The sequence below is a fragment of the Bombyx mori genome, chromosome 25, assembly GCF_030269925.1.
Source record: "Bombyx mori chromosome 25, ASM3026992v2".
Classification (NCBI taxonomy): domain Eukaryota; kingdom Metazoa; phylum Arthropoda; class Insecta; order Lepidoptera; family Bombycidae; genus Bombyx; species Bombyx mori.
Window position 1 is genome coordinate 5210749 of NC_085131.1, and position 25594 is coordinate 5236342.

The 25594-nt window shown below is 38.8% G+C and overlaps 2 protein-coding genes across 4 annotated transcripts in view; both read right to left on the reverse strand.

The window, feature by feature from the left end:
* The window catches only part of LOC105841398 (uncharacterized), a 379110-nt gene that overhangs the window by 325039 nt on the left and 28477 nt on the right, over nucleotides 1-25594 (reverse strand). The gene's annotated exons all lie outside the window — the stretch shown is intronic.
* On the reverse strand, nucleotides 12535-19258 carry LOC119630540 (uncharacterized). Of its 2 annotated transcripts, none has more exons than XR_009976663.1 (2): nucleotides 13314-19258; nucleotides 12535-12843 (listed from the first exon to the last, which is right to left on the reverse strand). XR_009976663.1 is itself a non-coding variant. In XM_038020225.2 (2 exons), the coding sequence occupies exons 1-2, from the start codon at nucleotides 14059-14061 to the stop codon at nucleotides 12704-12706; spliced, it is 888 nt and encodes a 295-aa protein (XP_037876153.1). In that variant the 3' UTR covers nucleotides 12535-12703. The 2 variants fall into 2 exon arrangements, 1 of the variants encoding a protein (XP_037876153.1); XM_038020225.2 differs by having other exon boundaries at nucleotides 13314-14061.

Genomic DNA, 25594 nt, shown 5'->3' on the forward strand with positions numbered 1-25594 from the left:
CATTATTACTTCGTAGCTGTTCTAGTAATCAGGACTGTAATTCCAGAATGAATCATCACTATCACCTTAAGGCTCACTGGTTTTTTTTTTTCCTACCTAAGCTGATAGCCTTGAGAGGCTATTTCAGCGTAATCTTAACTAGTAGTGTCTCACCTAGTGAGCTCGCGGGGCTCAAACCGGAGTGATGCTAACTAACACTGGCCCTAGCAAGAACAGTGTTTCGCAGAATCTACCACCGGATCGGAAACGCGGCCCACTGAGAAGATCCGGCGAGAAACTCAGTGGCATATTACGTTTTAACTAACCAATGAGTTATACGTACAAATAATAAATAAGTTCATAGCTCGACAATTTATTTCTGTGTCGCAGGAACGATTTTTCTGAATTTCATTCAGACAGCAGCAACATTCCAACAAAATAAGCAGAGAACATCATCATGATTAATTTATTCGCATTAAAATCCCCGTAAACGAGAATTGTTGGCAGTCAAATTGCCTCGCCGAGACGGGCACCACCACCTCTTCATCCTTAATTTTGTTCTCGACGAACTTTTCGAAATTAATGTATTCAATTTTAAATGGGACTGCCACAAAACAAATCGAACGCAGAACAGATAAATCCATGTACCCGACACAAACTGGAATCATAACTTATAAGCCACTTGTAATTGATCTGCTGTAATTTTACAAGCTTCATTTTGGTAATCTGAAATTTTGGAACTAGCTTGATTTATATTGAACGACCCGTTTAATTTGAGTAATGTTGCCTGTTGATGAAATAAGGTCAGTTAAATAAGTAGATATGTAAATAGCTGACGTGCTCTGTGCGAAATATCAAAATGGCGGCTGCAGTATGACGTGTGAATTTTCACCACAGTATTTTCTTATTTTTGTTAAACATTTGGATTATAAAACATAAGTCGAAACAAAACTTTTAATTACCCGCAAAAGACACCATCTTTTTGTATGTGTATAGTTAAAATCTGCAAATAAGTAGTGTTGCATATTTCTTTTGGATGAATTCAGAATTCTGATAAGCTCACATTTAGTTGGTTAATAAACGTGCTTTTATTTATCAATCCAATTCCATGGTCTGTGGGAGTATACTCAGTAGAAACAAAAAAAAACATTCAGATAAAACAAGAGCATAAATAGCCTCTTTTTTCATATTCCCTAGTATAAACACAATTGCACCATAAAAATTTCCGAATATCAATTTTCTTAACTTTACCATTAAGTATTAAAAAGTCACCAAACTTGCATATGAAATTTCGTACTAAGTTAAAACTACTACCGGTTTTAATATACACTACTGGAATGTTTGTACTGGAAGACGTAGCGTGGGTAGGCCTCCCACAAGATGGGCCAACGATCTATTGAGGTTCGCGGGGATCCGCTGGATGCAGGCAGCGCAGGACCGGTCTTTGTGGCGGGGCTTGGGGGAGGCCTATGTCCAGCAGTGGACGTCCATGGGCTGATAAGAAATTAATAATGTTGTATCCATCTATCAACCCTCTTTAAGATGATTTTAGCGCTGTGTTTAGGCGTAAGAAGTTTCTGGTGTTTATTAATATTTTTATATCAGCTATAAGAAAAAAAAAATTGTAATATTCCAAAACATTTATCTACGTATCTCCTATTATAGATATATATATATAATTTTACTTACAATTGGCTAAATTTATTAACAACGTTCACGTTTATATAAATAACGGTACACGTGCCCTCAGCACTCAAGGAAAATGTGTAGATAATAAGTATAGGATAAAGGAAAAATCCATTATTTTCGCCGTTCTAGCCGCATATCCGGCAGAAGTCCCATTAATAAGAATTTTAATATTTATATTCAAGAAAGTTATGGTAGAAATACAATTACATATGCTCGTGTAATTATTTCAGTTTAATTTTATTAACAGACGTGCGATCGAATAATGGAATGGTATATTCTGAATACGCACAGTCTATTTCTACGGTGAAGAATTCAAACATTCGCCTACAAATAATGGGATACCCATTAAACAATATAATTCAGAGATTGACCTTATTTCTTAATGTGGAAACTCTCAGATTGGAACATATGAACCCCAGAAATCTCCTAAAGCCAAGTAGACTGAAAGATCGTCAATCAAGGTTAATCAATTAGAAATGTGGTAAAAATATTTCTTAAACCACGTAAAATCACACATCAGATAAAATCATTTCCAAAATTTAAGACAAACCAAGACTTTATTGACTTGACTTGTATAAAAACATAATAGTATATTTAACATGTAGCATGTAACAGTATTTCAATTTCATTTTCCCTAATACCAAGATGTCCGATTTACATAAGAAATTTGCACATGTAGTAAGTACCGATGAGAAACGATATAATATTTCAATTAGCTTACCCAACATCTAGACTAAAATAACCAGACATTTTGTAAAATTTTATTTTATTTTTGCCTCAGTTGCATTTTTTTAAATTTGTATTCATTAAGAATATTATGTTAAAATATGAGATTTTCAAAAGTAGTTGATGTGTATCGACGATCACGTGTGGCAGGAAGCGTCCGTCATCTGGCTTAGCTTAGGATTTCGAATCACGAAATATAAACACTGTATAGACAAGTGTTAGATTTAGTTTAGTATATTTATTTTCTACTTACTATATGGGCTCGATAACGACAAGGTGGAGGCACATAGTGCTGAAGGACAAGAGAGAATGCAATGTTGCTGACGAGGATGTCGAAGACAGAGCGAAGTGGAGGAGTAAAGTCAGGAAAGCTGACCCCACCACCATGTAGGATAAATAGCTGGGAAGAGAGAGATATGGGCTCGATAACCTTAGGAAATATCACGAAGTAATTATATATCTGAAGGTTTCAATTTTGGTCTTGGCTCACTTCGAATCTATGAAATCTCGTATCTCTCAAATTTTCGTATGTTCTTCTGTAAATGGTGGCCTATTTTAATATCAACACCAAAAACTTTGAATTGAAATATTTTGCTAAAACTGACCTAGATATTTCAATTCGGCATCTCGACAAATCATAATTCCACACACACTTATTTATGACACAAACCATTTTTATAGTGTTTACTACGATGCTATTTATTGAAACTCTCTCTCTCTCTCTCTCTGAATATAATATTGTAGGTAAGGTCTTTGTTGACGTCTCCTATAACAAGGCATCGTAAACGATCACAAATATATTATTATATCTGTCTCTGCTGAATTATTTTCAACGACACACTGACAAAAAAATTATCCAACGATTTAAACTGACATACTTAAACGTAACCAGTTAGAGATTTTTATAGATTTTTAATCATTTTAAAACAAAGATACTGATAGGGTCTAGATCCACTGATAGGGATTTAGGTATTAAAAAAAATCGAATCGTTCTCAACATATTTTTTAAATGAAAACTTCTTTAGAATCGTTGTGATTTCAAACCGGATGCAACGGAAAAAACGACAGGTAAGAGACACAAATACAAAAATGTGTAGGATGAAGCCAGCAAAGAATGAGACAGAAATATACATACTATTTAATACAGCGCCATCTGTGAGATTTTTTAATACTAACGTGTGTATGAAAGCTCTTGTAGTGAATTTTAATTTGGGATTATACGTGAAATTAAAATATCAATTCACAGAGGGCGCTACCTTACAATTATTTACTAATGACAAAATTTTACATATACTTAAGACGTTTAGGATAATTGTATTTTAATTTTGGAAGGTTTCACTTCTACCACGTGTGAATTGCACACATGTATTTTTTTTTATTTTTGTAATTATCTGCTACCACTGGCATTTGTGCCAAATGTGCCAAATCAAAGTGTTATTTGTCTTAATTAAATATACATAGTTTTCATCAAGACTTTATAACACAATTAACACTATTTTTACAGTTTAATTTCGTGTTTTTTATCGCCATTTTATTCTTTCTATCTTTCGAATACTTGAATCGTCTATTATCAAAGGTGGCAATCTGTGCATTTGGACAAAAAAATGTTATTGATATGTCAATACAGATTGATTTGAATATAATCGTCTCCTTCAAAGAATACGGCTCAAAACCTGCATTAAATAAAGGTTAATACTTAACCTGTTATTTATCTAAGATGTCGTTCAGAAGAGTTTTGTGACTGCCAATGGAATACAAAGTCAATAATTCGTTTTTCTGATTTACCAATAATTGTCCAAAAGTCACATTGCCGGCTTTGATAATAGTCGACTCACTTTACAGTTTTCTTTGTCACGAACCTATAGACCTATATAGTACACGAACCACTGTCGTCAGGTAATTTTAATTATGTTTGCAACTCGCGTTTCGAACATGTTAGACGTGATTTCAAAGTCTCCATTGTAGGTAGGTACTCATCATATCTGCATTTATTCTTTATATGTGATATTTCAGAGTATAATAAATTCATTTTGCGCTAACAACAAATACATGACTGTGCTACATCTTTTCACTGTTTGCTTTTTTTTTTTTTTTCTAACCCATAAATATTAACATTTAATCATTACTTTATACTATCGGTGTATCCTCGGAGAGCAATTCGACTTATAAAAATAGCTATGTATTTATGCAAACTCAACAAATTTTAGTGCCCTTAAATTTCTGTCGATTTTGAAATACATAATTCTATATTCAGACTGTAAAACCGAAACGATGTGAAACGATTCAAATTAGCACGCGAGTCAAAATCGATAAAGTTGAAAAAAAATATCACTCGATTGCTGTCCTATAAACCGAATATTTGCACACCGTTACCGACCACGACACAGAGCTGACTCGATCGCCCGATTATACAACTAGGAAATCAAATGATCGGATCTCCGGAGCCGTGAGTCCGGGTATAAGTGAATTGGCCGCCGGCGCGACGACCCGCCATACTGGAATATGAAATCCCTACGCGACTTCGTGGTTCTGGTTTTTATTGCCTCACTTTTGCCGAACGAAAAGAGTTGCGGCAGGGTCGAACTCAGTTAATATGCCAATTCAATAATTTTATTAAATATTTGTTGTGAACTGAAATTTTGTTAGTTAGAATTTTTTTTATTTTTTTGTTATCGCGTTACCAGCGCGAAGAAGCATCACAAAGTAAACGCCAACACCCACCTTAAGACAGAAGAATGTAGTTTACTGGTGGTAGGACCTCTTGTGAGTCCGCACGGGTAGGTACCACCACCCTGCCTATTTTTGCCGAGAACCAGTAATACGTTTCGATTTGAAGGGTAGGGCAGCCGTTGTAACTATACGTCAGACCTTAGAATCTTTATCTCAAGGTGGGAGGTGCATTTACGTTGTAGATGTCTATGGGCTTCAGTAACCACTTAACACCAAGTGGGCTGTGAAATCGTCCACCCAACTAAGCAATAAAAAATAAATAAATAAAAAACAATCATGTTGCATAATGAAGCCCCACCCTTCGACCGGAACGTATAAATTCTCCGCGGCAGATATAAGCAGAGGATGATACCCACACAGCTTACACTGTGACCTTTCTTCCCTGAATTTCATTACATGTTTCCAGAATAACGCTTCTGCAACCTTACAGTTAGCTTACGTGAATGAAGCCTTCGCCGCAATGGCAAACAAATAAAACGGTTCTGTCGAAAACAACACTATTTATCAAGAATGAACGTTCGCTAGAAGTTAGAGCTGTGTTTTTCGTGTTAGTATAAAAATTGGCTAGGGATGTAACGTGAAACAAATCGACTTAATCGGGTTAAAAAATGAGGGCTATGAAATCTCTATAAGACCGCTCACCCGACTGTAAAAAAGGATCACCGGCCAATCTATCTATTTATCGTAATTCTAGTAATTTACATCAATTTCAAGACAGTGGACATCAGCAAATGCATCAAGGACTGACAACGATTGGACAAAAAAATATTGCTTTGGCCTAATGTCCAGTATAATCGGTATCACAAGGCTTAAAGTAGGCATTGTTTTAACTTTTAGTTTGACTGGCTATTTAAATATATAGTTTTAAAACAACATTATTTTTAACCGATATTATCAAAGAAAGAGGTCAATTCTACGAGTATTGTGTGTTTTTGTGTGTTACCTCAGAACTTCTTTCTAGCTGAACCAATTTTGATGACTCTTTTTTTATTCGAAAGCTGGTCATTACGCGCACATAGATTGTTTTTACGCTACCATGCGTAAGAGGTGTGCATCTCTGGTAAGCAGAGTGAGGGCCAGCTCCAACAGTATCCTGAGCATGATCGCAAGCAGGCTGGACTGTGTATACATGGGTCGCTGTGGTACCATCTCCCATGGGATGTTATGACAGTAATTCATTGTGATGTAAATATAACTACTAACATAGGTCTAAGTCTTATTAACAATTTATATGAGTCATGGTTACTTGCAATAAAAACATTATTATTATTATTATTATTATTATTATTATTAATGTAGTTTTATTTTATCAAGATCTGACGAGTAGTTTATGAGTTATCATTTACGTATTCGAAAGCTGGTTGTTAATGTAGTTTTATTTTATCAAGATCTGAGTAGTACCTAATTTATGAGTTATCAATACCAATGCATATTTAATTAACTAGGACCGCATTATTCTAATTTTACTTTGATGAATCGGTTTTCTTTTCTATTAAATCTTTTGTAAAATTGTGATTTGTTTCGAAAAACTGCTAGGCTAAACGTGAAATGATTATCTTTGACGTTATTTGAGGCCAAATCAAACGACAAGGTAACCTTAGATAATACACTAAAAATTTACGATTACATAAGACATCACATTGCTTTGGTTTTTTTTGTGAAAAAAACGTCAGAATCAATTAAAACTTCCTTCGGCTTAATCTCGCGTTGAATTTAATGTTCGGACGGCCAAGGCGACATTTGAATATTCTTCTAACTACCGTCAATTTTTTTTAAGCCAACGAAAATTCTACTATGTGAGTTTTTTTTAAAACTATTTTACTTTAACGTTAAAACGATAAATATGTGTTATGTAGTAAACAATTATCGGTCTAACGGCTTACGTTAGTGCTTTTAAAAAAATCCGTTTCAGCTTCAAGAACAGTCAGCTTACAGCCCACTCCTTTTTATATTGCTACACGGGCAACGAGGTCAAGGATTACTTATCGTGAAGTGATCACTGGATACTGGTGGTAGGACCTCTTGTGAGTCCGCACGGGTAGGTACCACCGCCCCGCCTATTTCTACCGTGAAGCAGTAATGCGTTTCGGTTTGAAGGGTGGGGCAGCCGTTGTGACTATACTGAGACCTTAGAACTATATCTCAAGGTGTGTGGTGCATTTACGTTGTAGATGTCTATGGGCTCCAGTAACCACTTAACATCAGGTGGGCTGTGAGCTCGTCCACACATCTAAGCAATAAAAAAAATAGTGGTCCCTGCACGCACGGTCATAGGCTGCGTCCCTTAACTATGATGAGACGAAGCAGGCATTTAAGAATAATTTTGCTGCAGGTGAGCTAAGGATGTAGTAGTAGCAGCCAGCGATAGCCCATGCTATGTAATCGTATTCCTTGATGACAAATCGACGACATAGAGGACGGCTGGCAAGTATAGATGCCATTTAACTCCTTCCACCAGATCACAGAGAAACATACTGTCGAAACGCCCATAATAACATAATATTTTAAATTATAATAAACCAAGCCACGTTCCTATCGGATATTAACAATAGTTTCAAATCTCAAGCGAACTTTATGTTTTCATGTTTATTTGCGCAGAGCACTAGTTCTTTTGTTGAGTAAAAAGTACTCTTAGCTACTCCTCTCATAACTCAAAATTAAAAGCATTTTTTTTGTTATAATTACCGTAAATACTTAAAAAAGCTGTTAATTTGACAATACAAACAGACAAAGACACTCCGATTTTATTTATTTCATATACGCACACTTGTTTTTCTCAACGATACTCAAGGTGTCGTTCTATAATTAAAAGTTCTAATTAAACACTGACATTTCGAAGTGGGACATACATACGTTTAATTTTAATCGAACCCAAATATCATCGGGCCAGTCTGGATCGGGCCATCGGGTCGAGAGCGACAGAGACAGCTTACGTTGTTCACTGTAGAGCGAAAGAGACAGATAAAGGACTGCCCTAGATTAGGAGCTATCAAAGCATTGTTTGTCGCGTCGAATAGAAAGATACGTAATCGTTGCATAGGTAATACGATTGAGATTTGTCTTTGAGATGCATTTAATGCTACGTATAATAGTAAAATAACATCATTTAGATTTATTTATGCCTATTTTGCATTTAAAGATAACTAAAATGGTTAAAAAAAAGTTGATTTAATAGCGAATAGTTGAACTTTCGTGTTTGTAATCTTGTTTAATAATTCAGAGGAAAAGATGACGTCACAAACTCATTACCGCATAAAGCGTTTTTAATATTACCCATTTTTTTATATTCAATATTTTTGTATTATTGAGCATTCAAAATTAGAAGCCATGGGGGCCCCATTTCTGTGGTAGATTCAGCGAAGCACTACTCTTGCTTGGCTAGTGTCAGAAAGTACTCCCGGGTTGCGTCCAGTGAGCTTATTTACCCGTCCGCGCATATTTGGAATAGCTCATTAGCCAGCGGTGTGTCGCGTTTCGTCCTGCCAGGCTGGTTCATACCCAGCGAGGTATCCCAAACCACAAGCGGCATTGTCCAGACGGACTGACGGACCAACGTACCGCGGAGACCGGCGTCATTAGTCACCGATGATTGTGTTGGCGGCAAGTTGGTCGGGCGACCTCGGAGTCGTGATGTGAGTCTGGCTGTAGTGTTGACCACGGGAACCCCCTCACCCCAATCGGACGTCGAGTGAGAGAATGCAAGGAGAGTCGTTTGGTCGTCTCCTTCCAACATTAACAGCCCGTCAAATTCTACATACCCCGCACACCCCCTAACGGTCACCTCATAAGATTTTAGGCCCCTGCCCAAAAAAAAGCTTCTTACCCTAACCAGCGATTAGGTAAATAAAAGTAATAAAACGAACAAAAATAGAATGAAAAATCAATTGCATTTAATTCGTGGGTTTAAAAGTTTGCGAGGGTACAAAAGGCGGCGCAACGCTCGGAGCTCATTGCGTTTGACAGGTTATATAGAGGTTAATTATTTTCTTGAATGTTCCTCCCGGTCCCCACTTCCACTCGAACGCGAAACATAAAAATTAAATTCTGAGTGTCGCAATCAGAGCGCCCATTGTTAACTCGAAAACAAGTTACCTTTTTGTCCATTAACGATTAAACACTTTGAAATGACTCCTCCAGGTCCGTATAGCTTTGTCGTCCCGAGTTTTAAACTCTTTCCTTTTTATGCTTTGTCCAAACTTTTAATTCAAACTAATTGTTGTAATGAACAACACGAAAGGAAGTTTCAAACTTTTTTTTTTTCAGAGAACGCTTATTACGGTATTTGTCCTACGCAACTGCGAAACAAATTCCCACGGATTTATTACTCGAATGAAATCACAGAATTTGTACACTTTTGAAATGCCACGACAATTTACACAAATGTAATCGATTTGCGAACGTTTTGTTAATTATATTAGCCATCTTCCTAAGTTATAGAAGCTGCAAACTCGCCTACGTAAGCTGAATCCTTGTAACAAGACAGAGATCCATCGAACAAGGCCGCGTAAAAACCGTGTAAGCGCGTAACGGAAAAAGAGAATCGCACACACAGAATCCGTCATAACCTGAAAGACAACTTCGGAACTCTCCCGAAGAATATATTAAAACTTTATCAAAGCTAAAAGTTCTATTTCCTTTCGGAGTGTCGTGGGAACGGGCCCTCTTGCCGAGTGGCAACTACGGAACCTACTTTCCGCATACGAAACCGAACTCATTTAATTGAATAGATATCTATGATCGTCTGATATTTTCTCAGTTCCGTGACTTTGCAGAAGAAAAATACACTTGAAGGCAAGAAAAATAGAAACGATTTGGTATGCTGAGACAATATTTGATTTAACGATTGTCGAATCGTGAAACTAATAAAAACCCCCATACATTGCGTATCGTAGACGTAAGTGTACTTGTAACTTCAGGTACGTTGGTCCGAGTGATGCGATAATGCCGTGACTTGTATGTTGATGATGATATTAATTTATCCCCTAATGGGTAAGGCGAAGGACTTTAGTCCATACAGCCAGGTCTTGTTCTTGGTAATAATTGGAGAATTTTGGTAGTTTTAAAGGCCAAAGCCATGTCTTGTCTTATGTGGTTTGTATGAGATTTCGCACACCATTTGACAAGGTCTAGTTTAAAAACAAAAAAAGGGTGCGTGTACTTAGGTACGCGCGTAAGAAGTTATACTTTTTACGTTACGTTATAGGGTTTTTTTTTTTTAAATAATGAATAATATATATTTAACGTTAATAATTTAATAATATTTAGTATGGATTATATTAAATAATAATTTTGTCATTTATATTACTAAAAAATGAATGCTAATAACACATTTTTTTACGAGTGTACATGCGCGAAAGTTCAATTAGCGATTTAGTGGGCAACTTCATTATGTTAATTTTGTGTCACGGTGCGCGCGCATCGTAAAATTTCACCCTCATCAATTTTTCATAACGCGCCTAAAGAAGTATAACTTCAAAAAGTAGGTACCTTTCAATCAATTTCTGTAACCACACTCCTCTTTTCTGCTACATTCTACCTAAAACAGGAAACGAGTCTCTGAACACGTGAAAATTTTAATTAAACATTTATAATGTTATAATTGATGATCTTCTGAGTAATTAACTATTTTCGGTGGCATAAAATTCTTCGTGGCATTTTAAAATTTTTAAATACGATTAGTCGAACACGTTAAAAATCCTGGAGCACGTAAATTTTGCGATCTTTTCCCGTCAGCGGCGCTTTATAAATATGCATGACTCCACCGCAAAAACTTTGGTTTCATCTTTTAATTCACGTTGTAAAGCAAACTGTATCAGTGGATTAATTACTTCGATTTTAACTGACGATATAAATTCTCGCAATGCGTTTTATGACTGATTTGGTCATAAATATGTTTTTATGTCTTTATCTGTGTACTGCGTTGCGTTGCCGTTAAAATATAATTTTTACATTTTGTTTTGAAGTTTGTAATTTATTTTTGGTGGTTTGTTTGTAGTATTAGTGTGTATATTACGAATTTTATAGTTGCGGAGACCCGTCCACGCTTCGCTGTGAACGTATCTAGAGATTCCCAACAAAATTCAAATGTTGATGATTAACAAACATCTTAGTTGTCCAAATGAATGACCAAGAAAAGTATAAAGAATCCGAAACGTCGAAAATAAGATGTGATATTACAAAACCTAAGATTAAATCGTAAAAGCAGTGCTAATTATTATAATATACATATTTATTGGGACAAGCGCTATCTATTGTTAGTTAGTAAAATTAATAAAGGGGTATAGAAGATTCGAAAAATATTTTTAGAATTTTCTATTTACTGCACCGAAGCATGGATTCTAATTTCATATTTAGAGCATTATTATAGTTCTATCGTAATTGTTACTTAAGAACTTTTTATACAACTAATTTATTAATATGAGCAATTCGTTAGCATCAGTCTATAGCCGTCCTTTGCTGGATATAAGACTCTAACTGCACTGAGTATGATCCGAGGCTTCTCTCATCCAGCTCTTGCCAGCCACCCTGCACAGATCGTCACTCCACTGAGCCTAAGGGCGTCCTGCAATATGTTTGCCAATGAACAATTGGCTGTGTTTGATGATTACTAAGCATATTAAAAACACAAAAGACATCTCTTTTCAGGTTTCACCACGTTTTGTAGTTTCCCAAAAAAAGTATGAGAGGTTTACGACAAAGGAAAGATCTTCCATCGAGCGAGTGATATTGCACGGTAGACCGACGCGGCGACGGTCCGAATGTTGTGGTTCGGAACTTGTGCATATGCAAGCTTATCTTGAAAATGTCATAATCGAGATTCAGGCATCCATCAAATATCTTGTGTTACATGATGGCTACCCGCCACAAAAGATGCAAAACTTAAGAAATTTCAAGAATAGAATTCAGCACTCCGATTTGACTACACTACGTATTACGTAGTAAATTGACGCTCAAACTCCTGATTTAATTCTATAGCAAGAGAATAAGTCTTTGTCACTACCTAATCATACACTCGGCTGCCTCTGAAAAGACGAAACGCTACAAGAAAACTAACTTCGGCCTCCGGGCCACCGTTTAATTACGGTGAACAACAAACTGTTTTCTTTCAAATAAAAATAGCCCTGCTCCAGTTGTTTTAGTTTTAGTCAAATGTAGACTAAAACATTTGATGTAGTTATTTTAATACTTATTAGCAGACGATTTTGCAACTCACATGGTGTGATCTGGAGCCTTTAGGTTATATAGAGCCAATACCACAATCCATCTTGAGGCATGATGGTGAAAGTCTCGTCAGTATTACGCCGGTAGCCACCGACGCTATTACACGCTATCAGTAATCAAGAAAATATTATTTAGGATAAAATACTATTATCGACCAGAAGTGAGGAAGTTAAAAAAAACAGAGAGAAATTACATAGAACTAGAACACAATATATTTTAGTAGGTAAATAGCGAAAACTAACAAAATGGCTTTAATCTACTGTTAACAAAACTTAAAATTACACAAGTCTCGACAAGAACCGCCACGCACGAACGCCACGCACAAAAATAAGGGGCGAAGGGCACCGAAGGCTCGCTTTTATAGTGTTTCCGGTCGGGGGTTGCCTGGACTCGGTAATACGGCCGTTCCTGATGGCGAGGCGTCCTCGACCGCCTCATCTCTCAATAGAGGAAGGCCTCTTCCAGCTACGTCAGAAGTCGCATCAATAAGTTCACCCTCTGTAACACAGAAAAACTTGCAGTCAGGCCTTAATGATCTAGCATTTTTAAGAATTTAGAATCCGCACTACAGACGCAAGCGTGCACTCTTACATCGGCAGAGAGGACGAGCCAAAGATAAGTTTTGAAGTGGGTATCGCACAACTGTCCCAAACTGCGCAATTTGTGACATCTGTACGACACTTATAATGTGTTAGCCTGCATATGAGACATCTAACACAGTAGCGAGCTGTTATCGGCAATATTCACCGATACAGATAATGAACATAACCGACACAACACTGCTACACAGTAGGGACGCAAGATCGGCCGAATCCGCATCTACCATACTGCTCTAAAAATGGACGGGAAGTAAAGCACCGAAGTGCCCACCTCAACCTCAAAAATGGGAAGTAAAGCAACAAAGTGCCCACCTCAACCTTAAAAATGGGAAGTAAAGCAACAAAGTGCCCACCTCGACCTTAACATACCAGTTTCAAAGAAAGCGCTGCATGTCTCCGGGGTCCACTCGCCGCGCCACAACACCATACATTGGGCGGCCGCTTGTGTCTTTTTGCCGTAGGAACCGGCGAGAAGCTCCAGCTCGTAACGGTGATGTGGAAGCGTGCGCAAGACCTTGTAAGGGCCGCGCATCCCGGAGTCGAGTTTGCCCGTTGACTGTGTTGCCTTGTTGACGAACACGAAGTCACCCACAGCAAACGTTGTGGGCTGGCGCCGACGTTCGTTGACCTGTTCGTCTTGTCGCCGTTGATTGTCCAATAGTAATTCGGATGCTTTCTGTCGACTGAGGGTTAGTAAAGCTTCACGGTTAGAATTGGCGTCTAACGCAACATCGCGCACCAGATCTCTAATGACTGGAGTAGCTGCCTCTATACCAATAAGGAGCTGAAGTGGTGAAGCCTGCGTGGTCGTCTGCTTCGTGATGTTTAAAGTAAGCTGTGCTTTCCACAGCACATCAGACCATTGGGAGCCTTTGCTACCAACTTCGACTCGTAGTAAATTAAGAACGGTTCTGCAGTAGCGTTCGGCTTGGCCGTTCTCGCGATGCATTCCCGGAGTTATGAAATGTATAGAAGAGCCTAGTTCACTAATACAGTTTTTAAATGTAGCACTTTCGAACATTCTACCGCGATCACAAACAATCGTTTCTGGCGTGCCAAATAGTGACACGACGTTTAAAAATACTCGCTTCAACTCTTCACAATCTTGTCTATACATTGCATATAGCAAACAATATTTAGAGAAAGCGTCTACAACAATTAGTATATATTTGTAGCCATTAGATACAGGTAGCGGTCCTAGTATATCAGTATGAATAATTGAGAAAGGATTTTCGGGTTTAGTCCAAGATTCAATTGGTTGAGAAGGGCCTGCAGGTACCTTTTTGTGCGATAAACAGATAAGACAATGACCAATGTATTTTCTGACAAATTGGCGTAAACCCGGAAACCAGAAATTTCGCAATATTAAATCAGTGGAATAATCTTAACAAGCTGAGTCTATGTCCTTTAGGTATGAAGCATAGTAGACGCGAATCGGCCCCAGTTGAAGAGTATTTATAATACAGCAGGTTATTCTTAATTTCATATCTACAAGGATCGAGTAACCCATCTCTTAACTTACTCATTAAATCTTGTGTCTCCTCGTCAGCAGTTTGAGCGATCTTCGCCCAATTATTATGATCGCGAATATGCGACACCACGACAGGAGGATGGCGGCTTAAGAAGTCTGCGTGTTGCATAAGAACACCTTTCCTATACTCAATTGTAAATTGAAAATCTTGTAGGTACACCCACCAGCGTGCGACCCGAGGTACCAGGTCCTTTTTTTTTTCAGTGAGCTTCAGCGAGTTGCAATCAGTGACAATTTTAAAGTTAACACCAATTAAGTAATGCCGAAAATGTTGCAGTGCTCGAACTACCGCTAAAGTCTCCAATTCGTAACTGTGATACCTCGTTTCAGCGCCCCGAGTGGATCTACTAAAGTAACCAACCACCCTCTTCCTTTTGCCAGCATGCTCCTGTAGCAGAATCGCACCGAGTCCCACAGCGCTGGCGTCGGTGTGCAGTTCCGTGGGTAACTCTGGATCAAAAATCGCTAAAACTGGTTCGGTAGTTAAACACTGCAAAATGTACTCGCGAGATGCTTCCTGCTCAGCACCCCACTCAAACGGTATACCTTTCCTGAGAAGTTTAGCAATACATGCAGTTTTGGAGGAATATCCAGCGATGTAACGCCGAAAATACCCTGCCAATCCTAAAAACTGACGGACCTCTCTCACGCTGGTTGGTCTTGGAGATTTAACAAGAGCCTCAACTTTACCTGGGCTCGGTCGTACCTGACCCTGTCCAACTAGTCTACCAAGATATTCGACTTCGGTAGTTAAAAAGGTGCACTTCTTTAGATTCACTGAAAAGCCTGCAGAGGCTAGCGTCTGTAAGACTTCTCGCAAGTTATTAAGCCCTTCAGCTACCGTATTCGACAGGATTAAAACGTCATCAACATACGTTATGACTTTACCAGCGTCGATAAGAGGCTTTAGCGTCTTTGATATAACCCTTTGATATACAACGGGAGCATTGGCGAGTCCGTAGGGCATTTTCAGGTACTCAAAGTGCCCGTCAGGTGTAACAAAGGCTGTTTTACTGATGGAAGCATCATCTTTTAAAGGCAATTGGTGAAATCCTGTGGCCATGTCGAGACTAGTGAAAAATATGTATTTACCAAGTTTGTCGATGTGGTCGTCTATTCGCGGCAGAGGAAATCTCTCTTTAACGGTTATAGAATTGAGCGCGCGATAATCGACACACATTCTATCACTGCCATCCTTTTTCTTAACTAGAATAATAGGGCTAGCATATTCCGATTGGGACTCACGTATGATGCCCTTTGCAAGCAAATCATTAATAATATTACGAACCCTATTTTTTTCGTCTATGGAAAGCCTATACGGTCGTTGATTTACAGGAACATCGGATTTTAACTTAATCTCCATGCAACCCGTATTTATTGTGGTTGTTGCCGTTCCATTAATAAAGGAATCCTTAAATTCGGCTATCAAATCTAGCAAAAGCTTTTTCTCTTCGCCTAATAAAGTTGTTTTAACGTCTCGTGCCTCCACAGTAGATACGTGTTCCACTTGTGACATGTCTGATCTAGTTAATCGTTGTTCACCGTTTGCTCTTATATAGGTAACCCCTTTGCGGTTTAAGACGTCTGTACCAATTAAGATAGGGGCACTAATGCATTCAGTCGGGACTACATATAAGTCTACTGCTAACGAGACTTCAGGCAGCTCGACTACAGTTGTAACAAAGGAAGTAGATTGAATCTCCTGACTACCTATACCTCGCATTACTCGATAACACGGTTTTCTATTCAAATTGAAGTGTTTAAGAACCGATTCTGAAATCAAAGAAATATCGGAACCACTATCTATCATAATGTCAACTGGTACTTTCTGCACTACCGCCTGCATCACGTTTGCACGTCCGGCTTCGAGTCTGAGCAAAAATTTACTTCGGTAACGCTGCGCCCATTGAAAGCGTCGGACCGCTGCTTTTGAAAACAGTTGTCCACGGTGTGTCCCAAACGCTTGCAAAAAGAGCATTGTCTTACAGGCCTGTTATCGCTCGCGGCGGAAGATACAGGCTTAGAACTAGCAAAGTTTGATTTTATTCTATGTTGCTGTGCCGGTCTATCAAAAGCTCTGCGACTACATTGATACGTAAAGTGCCCGGTGCCACGACAAATGCGGCATCTGTTGTTCGTATGACTGTTAACGTTCCTATTGAAGCCGTGGTTTGACGGCTGACATGTGCCTACATTTTTAACGGAACGAACAGCATTGTTGGAGTTGGCATTAGTTTTGGGTTTAACAAACGCGGACAAAAACTCGACTAATTGTTTTGACGATGGCTTGGAGTTGACCGTTGCAGCTTTAATGAGGGGATCGGTAATGCCCCGTGCAATAATGGCAACTTTCAACTCTTCTGACAATCCCGTGACGACATATGTATTTACCAAGTTTGTCGATGTGGTCGTCTATTCGCGGCAGAGGAAATCTCTCTTTAACGGTTATAGAATTGAGCGCGCGATAATCGACACACATTCTATCACTGCCATCCTTTTTCTTAACTAGAATAATAGGGCTAGCATATTCCGATTGGGACTCACGTATGATGCCCTTTGCAAGCAAATCATTAATAATATTACGAACCCTATTTTTTTCGTCTATGGAAAGCCTATACGGTCGTTGATTTACAGGAACATCGGATTTTAACTTAATCTCCATGCAACCCGTATTTATTGTGGTTGTTGCCGTTCCATTAATAAAGGAATCCTTAAATTCGGCTATCAAATCTAGCAAAAGCTTTTTCTCTTCGCCTAATAAAGTTGTTTTAACGTCTCGTGCCTCCACAGTAGATACGTGTTCCACTTGTGACATGTCTGATCTAGTTAATCGTTGTTCACCGTTTGCTCTTATATAGGTAACCCCTTTGCGGTTTAAGACGTCTGTACCAATTAAGATAGGGGCACTAATGCATTCAGTCGGGACTACATATAAGTCTACTGCTAACGAGACTTCAGGCAGCTCGACTACAGTTGTAACAAAGGAAGTAGATTGAATCTCCTGACTACCTATACCTCGCATTACTCGATAACACGGTTTTCTATTCAAATTGAAGTGTTTAAGAACCGATTCTGAAATCAAAGAAATATCGGAACCACTATCTATCATAATGTCAACTGGTACTTTCTGCACTACCGCCTGCATCACGTTTGCACGTCCGGCTTCGAGTCTGAGCAAAAATTTACTTCGGTAACGCTGCGCCCATTGAAAGCGTCGGACCGCTGCTTTTGAAAACAGTTGTCCACGGTGTGTCCCAAACGCTTGCAAAAAGAGCATTGTCTTACAGGCCTGTTATCGCTCGCGGCGGAAGATACAGGCTTAGAACTAGCAAAGTTTGATTTTATTCTATGTTGCTGTGCCGGTCTATCAAAAGCTCTGCGACTACATTGATACGTAAAGTGCCCGGTGCCACGACAAATGCGGCATCTGTTGTTCGTATGACTGTTAACGTTCCTATTGAAGCCGTGGTTTGACGGCTGACATGTGCCTACATTTTTAACGGAACGAACAGCATTGTTGGAGTTGGCATTAGTTTTGGGTTTAACAAACGCGGACAAAAACTCGACTAATTGTTTTGACGATGGCTTGGAGTTGACCGTTGCAGCTTTAATGAGGGGATCGGTAATGCCCCGTGCAATAATGGCAACTTTCAACTCTTCTGACAATCCCGTGACGACATTCAAGCGTAGAAGCGACTTACTCGCGTATTCCGCGTATGTAACAAATCTATCCGAGCTCGTATTCATTACGTCATATAATATAGTAGCTAAATCGATCTTACGTGGACATAATGATCTGAACTCGCTTTTAAAATTGCTCCATGAACGGTCACTTGTTACCCATTCATTGAGCCATGACCTAGCATCTCCGCGCAAACTACCGCCTACTCGCCCAAGGCATTCCTCATCGGCCCAAGCATTTATTTCTTTAGCACGATCAACTTCCGCACTCCATACGTCAAAATCATGCACACTTGGATTGAAAGGAGAAATATAGTAATTTTGAGACCTTACTTTAGATAGCGCCTGTAATGCTCCAACAATCCTGTCCGTGACGTCCTCTTGTTGACCAGCATCGCTACCCTGGCCCACCGACTTTGATGACGCTACTCCAGCGGTCTCAAGCGTGTTACTTCCTGTGACGTGGTGAGTCGTTGATGCTGGAGGCAAAGATAACTGCGCGTGGCGTTCGGTATCCGAGCGTGACGGCGTGTTACTATTAGACGGTACCGGTAGAGTGCCTTCTATAGCCGTTAATTTCGCGAGTATATGGTTCAAAGTACGCCCGCGGGAACCATGCCAGGAGTCATCACGTCGCGTAGGTGTCTCGCTACTCCTGCTTATAGAACGATCGCGACGCTTAGGCATGGACGGTGATTTGCGCAACCGACTCCTAGATCGAGAACTCGAACGGTCACGATGGCGTTGATGAGAACGGTCGCGTCTCTCTCCTCTAGATCGACGTCCCGTCATCTTTTTAAAAACACGTGGTTCGATCCCACTTCTGATATTATCGACCAGAAGTGAGGAAGTTAAAAAAAACAGAGAGAAATTACATAGAACTAGAACACAATATATTTTAGTAGGTAAATAGCGAAAACTAACAAAATGGCTTTAATCTACTGTTAACAAAACTTAAAATTACACAAGTCTCGACAAGAACCGCCACGCACGAACGCCACGCACAAAAATAAGGGGCGAAGGGCACCGAAGGCTCGCTTTTATAGTGTTTCCGGTCGGGGGTTGCCTGGACTCGGTAATAATACTATAACTTTGCTATTAACTTTAATTTTTTTGTTATGTACTGCTTATTTAAAGTTTTTTTTATTAATTTGTTGGCAACATTTTTGCAATGTACCTATAGTGCAATATATTGCGTATTTGCCTTTTATTGTTTTTATAAACGCTGACTAAATCATTTTATACATTAAAAATAAAACATATCACAGAGTAATGGTCTTACGATAAAGGTATTGATGCGAGCCTGGGATCCCAAAAACTATATCTCTGAATTCGGAGAGCTTACATTCGCTAAATGTTCACAAACTACGAACTAAAATACAAACAGCCTCCATCCTACATCATCAACTTACATCAAAACAAACAGAAAACATAATTGACTAGTTACCGTATGTATGTAAATAGCGTATTATACCCGAGATGTATTCCTAATTCTGTATTAGTTTTAAGCTCGGTAGGAGTTTTTTTACATGCAATATCACAAAATGGAAATCAGGGCTTTACTGGTGGTAAGACCTCTTGTAAGTCCGCACGGGTATGTACCACCACCCCGCCTATTTCTGCCGTGAAGCAGTAATGCGTTTCGGTTTGAAGGGTGGGGCAGCCGTTGTAACAGAGACCTTATAACTTATATCTCAAAATGGGTGACGTATTTACGTTGTAGATGTCTATGGGCTCCAGTAACCACTTAACACCAGGTGGGCTGTGAGCTCGTCCAACCATCTAAGCAATAAAAAAAAACAGTCTAAAATTTTATCGCTAAAGAAATTTCCGGAGACTCAGTAATGGGCAGCGGTGCCCTTGGAATTGGTAACATCCATGAGGGAAATAACCATTTTGACTATGAGGCAGTATGCTTGTCAACCTAAAAAGGCAATTAAAAAAACAATTAACGGTATGTATGGCCATTTAAAAAGTACGAATTCAACCTTATTTACTGTACATGAAATATTTATGACATTCTCTTTGAAAATCGAATGAAAATAACCATTTATAAGAACGACTGTAGGGCGGGCGACAAGTCTTCAATTCTCCGACAAAAACACCATAGAAAAACAACGCGAAAACACACACATTACCGATTCCATTCGTCGGACAAATAATAACGTTTGACTGGGGACGACGTAGCAACTGAACCAAAACAAAATTAGACAAAAAGAAAACGAACGGTCCTGCTAAAATCCTCGTGACGTCACCTGAACGAATTAATCGTCATCTCTGTTCCTCCTCAAAGGTTTTACGGTGTTGTGGTCTTTCGTCTCTTTCTATTAAGGGAGGCAATTGACCTATTTTCGTGCGACATGCAATAATTTCACGAAGGGTCCGCGTTATATACTTATAGATCAGAGTGCACATTCTTTGGAGTGACCACGTGACTGTTGTTGTCGTCGCCTCGTTTCATAAATAATTTTTATGTTCTTGTCACTTAATAGTTAGAAATATGGTTTGTCGTTTGCATTATGCTATGCTCCTGACTCGGCTGTTGTCCATTTGCGTCAGTAATCTTCGTGAACCGCGGTAACGCTTGCCATCTGAATTGATATTTTGACCCACAATAATTATTGAAGAGCGTAGTTAAAAGGGTGGGCAGCGGCTTGGTATCCATGAGTGGACGTCAGCAATCGACATTTGCATCAGCCGTTTTTATTTGATAGTTAGTAATAGTTTTATCTTTATCAATTGTCAAATGTCAAAGTAAATAAAAAAATCGGTTGTCTGTAAAGTCGGTTTACTGACGATAGTTGAACGTGACAACGTCATAAGAAAATACTGATGGAATGGTTTAATTTTTCAGTTATCGCAATTATCGTTGCTATAAACAATTGACACCATATTCACTTTTCACTGAACTTCATACTTGACGAAAACATGTAAATGTATTATTGTATAGCAGCTGTCCACGCGGATGCATCGCTCACTCAAGTAGGAGAGAGACAGATGTCGAACGCTGCCGAACGCGGAGGCCGATTGTGCCTCTTTGTCGCTCGTTGCGCGCTCTCGCTAGCACTTCAAGCCTTAAATGGAACGCCTCAGAGCGAGGTAACGCCGCATGAGTGATGTTTTTTCGTGCGTGCAGCCGGCTCCATCGAATTATAAGACGTTGTCATATCAAAAATACAAAATGAAACCATCATTTCATCTTCATCTTCATTAATAATGTAAAGAAAAACTATGAAATACTGCAAACGGTGAGCACATGTGAACACTTAACGGACAAAAATGAAAAATAATAATAAATAATTGTTGTTAATTCCACCTATTGCAATAAGCGTCAAATCTACCGGTTTTTCTTTTTAAAAGACGACATTTCATAAACTCCCGTGTCAGGGCTGTGCCACTTATTATATCTTGATATTTACATAATAAACGTAATAAAATGTAACCGGAATTACACACAGAGAGAGGGCTGCCACGCTCGAGTGAGAATCGGCTAAATTGCGTTTCCGCGTATAAATGTCACGCGATGTGTTTAACATTGCACAATGCTGCTAGAATTGGCTTCTTTTGAATTTTTTTTTATAGGGAGCAAGGCGCCTTTTCCGTTCGTACTCCACCTTGTGACTTCTTTCCCTACCTATTCACTGGTTTTTTTTTTTTGATCAGAAGGAAATCGCCGGACTTCCGCCCTCCACTGGGGATGGGACATGTCGGAGTCGAACCGACTAAAACTTCCTGTCGCTCAACAACCCACGTCCGAACCTCGCATGAGATAGAATTCATGAAAAGGCAAAGGGGGGAAAGTGAAGCGTTTAGTGCGAAGGTCATCTCTCCCATCTCCCTCCCCCTCGGGACGCCGGACCGGTGGTCGTCCATGCCACCACCACCAGCCCTCTCGGTCGGCAGGCTATCCGAAGTCCGCCTAGATGACGTCGGTTATTCTTCTCAGTCGCATGCACTCTTGATAGAGTGGTCGTGGTCATCACTTCGGGTGGTGGTGCACCAGCACCACATTTCGAGAGCATCTATCCTCTTTTTCTCACTTTCTCTCAATGTCCAGCTCTCAGCAGCATAGAGAAAAATGGGGAATTGGTTAAAGAAATTAATATTATTATAAATTAAATTAAAATCTAGAAATATATTCTGTACATTATGTATAACATTAGCTCATTATAAAGACACAAAATGTAGGTACTATCAAAATTATATTAAAATATATTATATACTTAAAGCAGTATACTTGTTAAAATTCAGTAACATAATAAAAAAAAAATCGTTACAAAAAAAAGAAATTTCTAAAATAAGAAACACGTTTTTGATAAAATAAAAGAAGTCCATATTCGTTTACTTTGAAATAGAACTCGGCCCACGGAAATGTCATAGGAATTACTGGCGCGATTCTTCACAGTTTTAGTTTGGTCCAGCTCGAGACACGTGACCGGAAGCCGGAACGAGCGTTGCGGCGCCGTCGTCACTTCCGGCGTCTTCATTGACATTCGAAAAAATTTAGGTCACACGATATTTTCTCGTTTATGGGCGTTATTCCAATGAGATCTATGTCCGTTAATCGCTTGGCAATCTTTGAGTTATAAACACGAGTATGAATGATGTTCTTGAGGCTCACAGAGTTTATAAAAAAACTACACCGTAAATCAGTGTAATCGCAATGTTTCTTATAGACAAAATCAATTAAAAGCAGAACTACGTTTATATAATCTTTATATAATATATATTTCTTCTGTGCGTGTGTTTGTCACTGAACTCCTTCTAAGCGGCTGGACCGATTGGAATGATTCTTATGCGTTTGGGTAGCACCCTGGATGGTTTAGATTCACAAACCAGCCCGGCAAATGGCAATGCCAGTGCAGTCGGTATCTAGGTTATTTATATGGCAAAACAATATTTGCCGGTCCAGCTAGTATATTTATAAAATGCTAACATTAAATAGCAAAGTAATATTTTTACTATTAGAATATTTATTGCGGTAATTGTGGACAGTAATAAAATTGGCAATACCGATTCGATGGTATTTTTAGGTGGCATTTACTTTGTTGATGTCCACGGGCTCTGTTGGCCACTTAACACCGGATAAGCCGTGAGCTCATATATAAAAAATCTGATGATCCGTGAGCTAGATCTAACAATGATATATAAAGTTAACATTAATTACTTTAATAACTTATTGTAATATTGTTCCAGAGAGTTATGTGGGTTTGTAAAAAAACAATAGCATATTTTCTTTAATTCGTAGAAGTTTAAGTATTCAATTTAATTATAATTAAATATTAATCAATAATATTAATTAAACAAATATTATTATAACTTAATAACAAATAATTATCGGAATTAAAACCACGAGTCTGACCAGAATAAATTAATTTTTAATTGTAGTTTGTTTAGTAGCAATGTTAACAATACTTTACACCATTTATTACTACTACAATGTATGAATATATTTAACATAACTGACTATTTTAATAAAACAAGCGCAAATAAACTATGGGCTATTATTAGCTCTCAATATCAGATCGTATGAACGTCCCAATACTTTCTTACGCCACATTATTTTTATAGTCTGAGCGTTAATACCTTCATTTACTATACACTTTCAGATTTTAGTAAAAGTGGTGTAACATATTGTGGACCTACCCAAATAGATACCGCAGTACTGGAAATTTGAATAATAATTTTATTAAGCAATTGTTAATTTAATGATTGTAAAATCAGTAGAGTAGAAATAAATCGATATCGCCGTAAACTCATATCTGAAAAAAAGCTCATGAAAAATTTGAAGGGTGGGGCAGCCGTTGTAACTATACTTGAGACCTTAGAACTTATATCTCAAAGTCAGTCGCGCATTTACGTCGTAGATGTCTATGGGCTCCAGTAACCACTTCACACCAGGTGGGCTGTGAGCTCGTCCACCCACCTAAGCAATAAAAAATAAAATAAAAAATCGGCGTTCATTCATAGTGCACGATATTATTTGGAGCCTCTGGGTCTACGGAGGGACTTCGGTTCCCTCTGTATTTTGTACCGTATGTTCCATGGGGAGTGCTCTGAGGAATTGTTCGAGATGATACCAGCATCTCGTTTTTACCATCGCACCGCCCGCCACCGGAGTAGAGTTCATCCATACTACCTGGAGCCACTGCGGTCATCCACAGTGCGTTTCCAGAGATCTTTTTTGCCACGTACCATCCGGCTATGGAATGAGCTCCCCTCCACGGTGTTTCCCGAGCGCTATGACATGTCCTTCTTCAAACGAGGCTTATGGAGAGTATTAAGCGGTAGGCAGCGGCTTGGCTCTGCCCCTGGCATTGTTGAAGTCCATGGGCGACGGTAACCACTCACCATCAGGTGGGCCGTATGCCCGTCTGCCTACAAAGGCAATAAAAAAAAAAAAAAAAAAATATTAATAATCCTTGTATTTTACTTGTATACTCTTCGTTGTATATAACTGAATAGCATAAATTAGAAAAAAAAAAGTATGTAAATAATGTAAACATAACAGTTAACACATGTGCTCTCTAATCAATTTTAGTTTATAGTTCATGACTTTATAAGGAAAAAACATTGTGACGAACAACATCGTGACTTTACAAAATTGCATGATCTACATGGAAACAAATATCACTCAATTTGAGTTCTAAAATGACGTGTTACAAATTTTTCCTCATGATTTGGGTCATAAAGTGACGTTTGCACTTAGGAAAAAATTTACATTCGATGATCAGAATTGTACTGACGTATTACACCATCCGGAATCACAGCCTCCTCCCATTCCGCTTTATTTGTTACGCGCACAACACGTTGGTCAACAAAACACAAAATTTGGCCCTGAACTGCAGGGGAGATCGAAAGTTTTTCATTACTCGTAATATAAAAATTACGCATTAAACATGAGGCAAAGCGAGTTTTCCCTAATGCTGTTTAAATTTTTGACGTGACAATGTCTTATAATTCGATGGAGCCGGCTGCACGCACGAAAAAACATGACTCGTGCGGCATTACCTCGCTCTGAGGCGTTCCATTTAAGGCTTGAAGTGCAAGCGAGAGCGCGCAACGAGCGACAAAGAGGCACAATCGGCCTCCGCGTTCGGCAGCGTTCGACATCTGTCTCTCTCCTACTTGAGTGAGCGATGCATCCGCGTGGACAGCTGCTATACAATAATACATTTACATGTTTTCGTCAAGTATGAAGTTCAGTGAAAAATGGATGTGGTGTCAATTGCTTATAACAACGATAATTGCGATAATTGAAAAATAAAACCATTCCATCAGTATTTTCTTATGATGTTGTCACGTTCAACTATCGTCAGTAAACCGACTTAACAGACAACCGATTTTTTTATGTAGAAAAAGAAAAAAGGATATTTTTAGACTCACAACTTAAATTACGAGTACATGTTCGACAAAGTCTAGATCATAACTTGATGAA